The sequence below is a fragment of the Staurois parvus genome, unplaced genomic scaffold, assembly GCF_062004578.1.
Source record: "Staurois parvus isolate SC_StPar_1 unplaced genomic scaffold, SC_StPar_1.0 ptg000611l, whole genome shotgun sequence".
Lineage (NCBI taxonomy): Eukaryota > Metazoa > Chordata > Amphibia > Anura > Ranidae > Staurois > Staurois parvus.
This window is the reverse complement of record NW_028318407.1, coordinates 160279-169543: the sequence shown is the minus strand read 5'-3', so window position 1 is coordinate 169543 and position 9265 is coordinate 160279. Positions and strand designations below refer to the sequence as shown.

Here is a 9265-nt window from a genome sequence, read left to right as displayed (position 1 = left end):
TGAGAGAACAGAGGAGGACAGTGAGGAGGAGGCAGAACTCCAACAAGGCAGGATGTCCTCCAGGGACAGGCATAAGGACAGCCAACCAATGGCATCACATGACAGAGCTCCTCAGGGGCGGGGCACTGCTGACTCCATGCAGACTTCCACAAGTTCTCTGGTGTGGGCTTATTCCAACACATGTGCAGCAGATCGCAGCATTGCTATTTGTAGTCTCTGTCTGAAGCAGATCAAGCGTGGCCAAAACACCAGCCGCTTGGGCACCACATGCTGGACCAGACATATGACGAGCTGCCATGCAACCCATTGGTAACAGCTAGAGATGAGCGAATCGAACATGACGAAGTGGAATTCGTTCCGAAGATTTGGAAAAATTCTATTCGCGACAAATCTGAAGATTAGCAAACTTCGGATGCACGAATCGAATTTTCCCAAAAATGGCGGCGACATGTGTGGCGACGGAGAAAATGGACAGAGAAGATGGGGCGGGGATCTCTGGGAAGGCGCGCAGACAAGGCGCGCTGACCCATAATGCATTCATGACATGTGTATGGCCTTCAATTGAAGCTGCTTACGCTCCGCCACTCTGCCATGGGCCCCCGTACCGCCTCCTCATGCTGCTGCCAGGCCCGTAATCTGTCATGGGCCCCTGTACCGCCTCCTCATGCTGCTGCCAGGTCCAGAGTGTGTCATGGGTCCCTGTACGGCCTCCCATTGCTGCTGTCTCCATCGCCACACTCTGCCATGTGCCACTTTCAGGTCTCCTCACACTGCTGCTGGGTTCCATTTTGTCATAGGGTGCTGTATGGCCTCCCATTGCTGCTGCCTCCACCGCCACACTGTGGCTCCACACTCTGGTTTTGGCCCCGTGACTGCCCAAATGAGTGAAGTGTGCGGTGATTCTAAGATCGACGGCACTCATCTGCATGTCATACTGACTGACAGTATTATTTCTCTTCCCCAGCAGACTCCAAGGGCATTTAAATTAAAGGTACAGTGTTCTGCACTAATATAAAGGCTCTCTGAAGCCTAGAAACACCCTTTTATAAGTTAAATTCGCAGCGAATATATTCGGCTCGAAGCGAATTTATTCGGCGAATTCGGCGAATCAGCCGAACCGAATTTTTTAATAATTCGCTCATCTCTAGCAACAGCACCTGAAAGGCCCACATCCGAAAACAGTGCAGACTTCTTCTTGGTCCTCATCTGGGATCTCTACCTCCTCTGTAATACATCCGGTCTTCTCAACAGCCTCCACTGAGAGGAGTGATGGTACAGAAATGGGGGCCACAGGTCCTGCACCCCATCTGATAGCAGTACACCACCTGATCATTTCAGCAGGAACATTTCACTACCCCATTTGCTGAACCGTGAAAAAATACTGTCCCACCCATCCACATGTCCCGCCCATCCACATGTCCCGCCCATCCACATGCCCCGCCCATCCACATGTCCCACCCGTCCCCATGTCCCACCCATCCACATGTCCCACACATCCACATGTCCCACCCATCCACAGGTCCCACCCATCCACATGTCCCGCCCATCCACATGTCCCGCCCATCCACAGGTCCCACCCGTCCACATGTCCCACCCGTCCACGTGTCCCACCCGTCCACATGTCCAGCCCATCCACATGTTCCGCCCATCCACAGGTCCCGCCCATTCCCAGGTCCCACTCATCCACATGTCCAGCCCATCCACATGTTCCGCCCATCCACAGGTCCCGCCCATTCCCAGGTTCCACCCATCCATATGTCCCACCCATCCACAGCTCCCGCCCATCCACATGTCCCGCCCATCCACATGTCCTATCCATCCACATCTCCCACCCATCCACATGTGCCACCCGTCCCCATGTCCCACCCATCCACATTCTCAGCATCTAAATGCTAGCCTGGCCAATTACTTCATTACAACTTCTGCCTTTCCATCTGGTGGACTCCGCCCCCTTCCGTGAATTTGCAGAATGTGCTGTACCACAGTGGCAGGTTCTGAAAAGATGACAATTATCACGTAAGACCATTCCAGCTCTGTACCATCATGTGGAAGGCAATGTTTTGGCCTCGTTGGACAGGGCGGTCAGCAGCAAGGTCCACATTATTGACACGTGGTCCAGCAGGCGTGGTCAGGGACGTTACATATCCTTCATGGCACACTGGGTGACTCTACTAGCTGCTGGGAAGGATGCAGGACAGGGTTCAGTGCTGGAGCTTGTTCCACCACCACGCCTCCAAAAATCTAGTGGGGATTCTGCCACATGTGTCTGCCCCACCCCCTCCTCTTCCTCTGCCTCTATGGCCTCTTCTTCTGAATTGTCCTCTGAACCAGCAGTGCTCCGTAAGCATTCAAGGGGCTACACAAGCAGTCAGGCTAAGAGATGCCACGTGGTGCTTCAGCTGGTCTGTCTAGGGGACAGGAGTCTCACCGGGCCAGAGATTCTGTCAGCTCTGCAGGGGCAGGGTCAGAGATGGTTGACACCACAGCATATTGAGCCATGATTGGTTGTATGTGACTATGGCACCACCCTTCTCTCCACCCTCCAACAGGGACACTTGGCACATGGTCCATGCATGGCACACGTCCTGAATTTGGTGGTGCAGTGTTTCTTGAACAGGTACCCAGGCTTTCCAGATCTTCTGAGGCAGGCCAGAAAAGTCTGTGGCCATTTCCGGCGGTCATACACGGCCAGTGTTCATCTGGCTGACATTCAACGGGAACTCAACCTGCCCACCATCCACCTCATTTGTGACATGTCCACCAGGTGGAACTCAACATTGGCAATGCTGCAGCGGCTGCACACACAGCAGAGGGCCAACAATGAGTACCTGTGTGAATATGGCACAAGGACAGGCTCAGGGGAGCTTGACTTCTTTTCACCACACCAATGGCTGCTGAAAAGGATGCATGCACTGTCCTGTCACCATTTGAGGGGCCACAGGGATGGTGAGCCATGACAATGCATGCATCAGTGACATTATCCCTCTAGTCTTCCTGCTGGAGCACACGCTGCGTGGAATCATGGACAGGGCACTTGAGGAAGAACAGAGGGAGGAAGAGGAGGATTTCCTGTCCTCTCAAGGCCTCCTTTATGCAGAAACCATTCCTGAGGGGCCACAAAACACACAGCAGGAGGAGGAAGAGAAGGAGGAGGATCGCAGCACCATGGAAGTAGAGGATCACATACAGCAGTCTTCAAGGGGTGGTTTTCAGTCCCCAGAAACCCAGCCAGGAGTAGTACGTGGCTGGGAGGAGGTAGTTCCTGACAATGTCATCCTCAGTGACCCAGAGGACTCAGAATCTAATGCCTCCTCAAACCTACACTGCATGGGCTCCCTGATTCTGCAAAGCCTGCGTAAGGGCCCGAGGATTCGTGGTATCAAGGAGAGGGATCAATACTAGTTGACAACCCCTCTTGATCCACGTTACAAGGGTGACGTTGCAGAGCTCATCCAGTCTTCACAGAGGGAGCAGAGGATGAAACATCTTGAGGACGCCATGAAAAAACATTTGTGTAGCACCTTTCCAGACAATGGGAGGTTACTATTTCCTGGACAACGTGTTTCTGAGGCTTCGTTCTGTCAAAGGAAGAGTGGTGGAGAAGGTGGCCTGCTGACCGATGCCTTCAAACAGTTCTTTAGTCCTCAGTGCCCAGGGATGTTAGGTTTAAGCACCCATCGGCAGGGTCTGCATCATATGGTGCAGGATTATCTAGGGACAAGAGCAGACTTGGAGACCTTTCCAGCTGAACATCCACTGGGTTACTGGGTCTTGAGGATGGATCACTGTCCAGAACTCGCTCAATATGCCATCGAGGTACTGACCTGTCCTGCACCCAGCGTGCTTTCCGAACGGACATTCAGTGCTGCTGGAGGTTTTGTGACGAATAAAAGAGTGCGTCTGTCCACAGGCTCCACTGACCAGCTTACATTTATCAACATGAATCAGTCCTGGATCAACAGCAACTATCTTGTCCCTGATGCTGATGTAACTGATCCCATTTGTTAGGGATCTGGGATCCCTTGAAGACTGCCTATGCTGCCTATCCTATTCCTCAATCCTGATTATGGTCGCTTCCAACTATTTGTTTGGTTTAGGGCCCCACCAACACACAAGACCCAATTTTATTTATTTTGTACCCCTTACTCATTCACAAGGGGGGCAGCATCAGGGTGCCTCCTTATTTAAACGGGTACCCTGATGCTAATGAGCCCCCTGCCCGCAGACCCCCACAACCAGGGTTTTGGGGAAGAGGCCCTTGTCTCCATGCTGAGGGCATGTGTCCTGGTAAGGCCCAGGGAGGGGAGGGCCGCTCGTTCATCCCCCCCTTCCTGGCCTGATAGGTCTGTGCTCGGATGAAGGGTCTGGTAGGAAGTTAGGAGGGACCCCACACTTTTTCCACCTATTTTTGGAGGGTGGGGTTCTTCTTAGAAGTCCTATCAGGTCTAAAGGACCTGGTTTGGCTTTTAGGGGGAACCCCACGCACTTTAAAAAAAAATGTCACTGTAGGGCCCCTCCTAACCTTCCCACCGGACCTAATGGGTCTGTATGGATTAGGGGGGACCCCACACATCCTTTTTTTTTTTTATTAATATAAATGTGAGTCATGGTGCAGCAGGTCCTATACATTGTACAGATGTGCAACTTTGCAGGGAGTTTATGGGGACCCCCCAGGCATGATAATTGCATGTTACATTTTTTTTTTTTCCTTTTAGCAATGAAAAATGACGGCCCCTTTAAAAACTGTACTTTTTTTCCCCCCACTGATTCCTGTCCCTCAGGGCCGTCCCCGAGTCCCCATACCACTTCTGGGGCCAATAACTGGCATAAAAGCCTTCAGAATGGTCACTTTTCCATTTACAAGTTCCAGTCCCATAGACTTGCATTGAGTTTGAAGTTTGCGGTTGAACTTTCGTCAAGTTGGAATGTTGGACCGTGAACCGAACAGGGGGGTGTTGGACCCGTCACTACTTATTACATGTCTGTGTCCTTCTGTATAAGAATTCTTCTAGCTACGTGTCTCAGTCCCAGCCTCTCCCTGTGTAGGAATGTACACCTCCCCCCTGTAGGAGGGTACAGAACGGGTCACACTGGATACGGAGTGTCAGAGACTTTCCCCGTCATTCTGTCTTCTGCTCTCAGCGATGGCGTCTTCTGATCTGAGGAAGGAGCTGGAATGTTCCGTCTGTCTGAACATTTATACAGATCCTGTAACCCTGAGATGTGGACACAACTTCTGCCGGGACTGTATTGGCCGTGTGTTGGATACACAGGAGGGGTCTAGAGGTTATTCCTGTCCTGAATGCAGAGAAGAGTTCCAGGAACGTCCTGCTCTGAGGAGGAACATAACACTACGTAACATAGTGGAGAACTTCCAGTCTACCCATCCAGAGCAGGAGGAGTCTGGGGTCTTCTGTACTTACTGTATTCACACTCCTGTACCGGCTGTGAAATCCTGTCTGATGTGTGAAGCTTCTCTGTGTGACAACCACCTGAGAGTCCACAGCAAGTCACCAGAACACGTCCTATGTGATCCCACCACTTCCCTGAAAGACAGGAAATGCTCCATCCATAAGAAGATCCTGGAGTATTACTGCACCGAGGACTCCACCTGTATCTGTGTGTCCTGCAGTTTGGCCGGAGAACATCGGGGACACCAGGTGGAGACTCTGGAGGAGGCCTCTGAGATGAAGAAGAAGAAACTGAGGAATGTTCTGCAGAAACTGATGACAGAGAGAGAGGAGATGGAGAAAAGAGTCCAGAGTCTGCAGGAATGCAGGAGGAAAGTACAAGGAAAAGCAGATGATGAAACCAAGAGAGTCACTGCCTTGTTCAGAGACCTCAGGAGACGTCTGGAAGACCTGGAGAAGAGAGTCCTGAGGGACATCTCTGGGTGGGCAGAGCGGGTCTCCCGTCCCATGTTGGATTATATTCGTGATCTGGAAATAAAGAAGGAGGAGCTGTCCAGGAAGATGAGGGACATTGAGGAGCTGTGTAACATGACGGATCCACTGACTGTCCTACAGGAATCATACACAGGTGACTTGTGTAATACTGAGGATGGAGATGATGAGGACAGAGAGAGACATGAGAACCTCCTCCATGATGGAGGGGATGGGGATGTGGGGGGGATCTCACACACATTACACACGGGTTTATCTGATATCATGTCTGGGGTCAATGTACAGAAATGTACAGGCACACATGTCTCTCCACATTCTACTACAAAGGGCGAAGGTCCCATCAATGGTCCACCATCCAGGCCAGACCCCCAACCCTCCCCCACTGAAGGACCAAATATTGGGGCTGTACAGCAAACCCGGGGGGTGTCGGGGGTTACAGACATATTACTGGATGTGAGGACAGCTGCTAATGATCTACATATATCAGATGATGGGAAAACTGCATCCTGGTCATCATCACATCAGAATCGGCCAGAAACACCAGAGAGGTTCCAGGATTATCAGGTGATGAGCAGTCAGTGCTTCTCCTCCGGGAGACATTACTGGGACGTGGATGTCGGGGGGTCACGGTCCTGGAGAGTCGGGATGTGTTACCCCAATATAGACAGGAGAGGAGGTCAGTCAGGGATTGGAGATAATAAGAAGTCCTGGGTGTTGGAGAGGTTGGGGGGTAATCAGTGCTCAGTGAGACATGACAGTAATTGGACCCCATTCCCCGGCGGTGTCTCCAGTACCAGAGTCAGGATAGATCTGGATTATGAGGCCGGGCGGATCTCCTTCTATGATCTGTGTGACCCGATCCGACACCTCCACACCTTCACCACCACCTTCACTCAGCCCCTCCATGTTGCAGTATTTGTATTTGTAGGTTGTATAAAGATATGTGGGAGGAGCCAGAAGTGAGAGATCCACCCAGAGACATCACAAGGCGGATGATCTGATTGGTGATTGGGGCAATACTCAGCCAATAAGAGGAAGGGCAGGAAACAGGAGTGATTTGTGGAGAAAGCTGCAGGTTCCAGGGCCGTCATCTTCATCCTAACCTCACTTCACTCCCTAGTGTGTCACTGACCAGGAACAAGCATGCAGGAGGTCCGAGTGTTCCGCCTTCACTGGCTGCATGCTTGTCACACTTATTTTTGACAGTGGCAATAAAATGACAGTTGAAAAATGAGAGTTTTTATGACAATTAAAAGATGACAGGTATATTGGCAGTTTCAAAATGAGTTATTTTTATTAAATTGTAAAATGACAGGTTTTTTTGACAGTGGCAAAAAAGACAGTTGAAAAAATGAGGGGGTTTTTGTCAGTTGAAAAAATAGTATTTTTTTGGTCATTTAAAAAATGACAGTTATTTCTTCCAATTGAAAATGAGATTTTTTACAGTTGAAAAATGACAGTTATTTTGTCAGTTGATAATTATTTTTGACCATTGAAAAATTAGTTCTTTTTTTGACAGAGACAAAATATGACTTATTTTTGACAATTAAAAATGAGGGTTTTTTGTCAGTTGAAAAATGACAGTTATTTTTGACAGTGGCAAAAATGACAACTGAAAAATTATTCTTTTTTTTTTACTTTTTAAAAATGATTTTTTGTGAGTTAAAATTTTATTTTTGAAAAACAACAGTTATGTTTGAGAGTAGAACAATTAGTTATTTTTGACAGTGGAAAAAATGGCAATTGAAAAATGAGGTTTTTTTTGACAGTTGGAAAATGTGCTGAAAAAAACAACAACAATAACTGTCATTTTTTAACTGACAAAAAATAACTCATTTTTTTAAATCACAAAAATAACTGTCATTTTTGCTACTGTCATTTTTCAACTGGCAAAAATGAATGTCAATTTTCAATTGACAAAAAAATAACTCATTTTTTGCCACTGTCAAAAAAACTATCATTTTTCAACTGTCAAAAAAAAACTCTTTTTTGAATTAGATTTTTTTTTTCACTGTCAAATTATCTACATTTTATTGCCACTGTAAAAAAAACTGTCATTTTTCAACTGTCAACTATAACTGTTTTTCGACTGCTAAAAATAAATGTAATTTTTCAACTTTAAAAAAACCCTAATTTTTCAATTGCCATTTTTTCCAGTCAAAAATTAACTGTCATTTTCACCTGTCAAAAAACCCTCTGTTTTTAAATGTGATTTTTTTTTTTCACTGTCAAAAATTATCTGCATTTTATTGCCACTGTAAAAAAAAACTATCATTTTCCAACTGTCAAACATAACTTTTGTTTTTCAACTGTGAAAAAAAAAAAAAAAATTTTATGACAAAAAATAACTGTCTTTTTTCAACTGTCAAAACCCCTCATTTTTCAATTGCCATTTTTTCCACAGTCAAAAATTACCTGTCATTTCTTGCCAAAATAAAAACATAACTGTAATTTTTAATTATGAAAAAAATGTTTTTTTTTACAAGAAATTAGCTGTCATTTTTCAACTGTCAAAAACACTAATTTTTTAATTGCCATTTTTTCCACTGTAAAAAATTAACTGTAATTTTCAAATGTCAAATATAACTCATTTTTCTACTGACAAAAAATAACAATTTTTTTTAAGTGACAACAAAAACATAATTTTTTTAACCATCAAAAATAACTGTCAATGTTTGCAACTATCATTTTTTCTACTGTCAAAAATAAATGTTGTTTTTTAACTGACAAAAATAACTAATTTTTTGCCTCTGTCAAAAAAACCTGTACTATTTCAATTAACAAAACTATCATTTTTCAAATGACAAAAAACTGTCATTTTTCAACTGTCAAAAAACCCCTCTTTTTTAAAATGTAATTTTTTTTCATTGTCAAAAATTATCTGCATTTTATTGCCACTTTAAAAAACTGTCATTTTTCAACTTTCAAATATAACTGTTTTTTTTTTTTTTCAACACCACGGTCACATCATGGGACTTACACCGCGGTCACATCATGTGACTTACACCGCGGTCACATCATGGGACTTACACCGTGGTCACATCATGGGACTTACACCATGGTCACAATTGTCAAAATTGGCCCTAGTATATATATGAATGTAAGTTAGGGACCTTTAGATTGTACGTCCCTTGAGAGTTAGGGACTGATGTGAATTTACAACATATATATGTAAAGCGCTGCGTAAATTGACAGCCCTATAGAAGTACCATAAATAAATTTACTCGCACCCCTAACACTTATTTTTACTAGCTATATAATATGCCCAAATCTTCCTTGTTCGAGCGCACATGTGCAAGTATGTCCAAACTAACCAACCAAAAGCCCCCTATTGCACCACAAGACCATGTTATGTACCAATG

At 46.1% G+C, this 9265-nt stretch overlaps 1 protein-coding gene across 1 annotated transcript; it reads left to right on the top strand.

The window, feature by feature from the left end:
* The first annotated feature begins 5138 nt into the window (after positions 1–5138).
* Positions 5139–6922, top strand: LOC149449582 (E3 ubiquitin/ISG15 ligase TRIM25-like). The gene has a single exon (XM_089693049.1). The coding sequence runs from the start codon at positions 5145–5147 to the stop codon at positions 6864–6866; it is 1722 nt and encodes a 573-aa protein (XP_089549175.1). The 5' UTR covers positions 5139–5144; the 3' UTR covers positions 6867–6922.
* The last annotated feature ends 2343 nt before the right edge of the window (positions 6923–9265 follow it).

Coding starts and splice junctions, on each gene's coding strand:
- LOC149449582 (XM_089693049.1), top strand. CDS start 5,145: ATGGCGTCTTCTGATCTGAGGAAGGAGCTGGAATGTTCCGTCTGTCTG.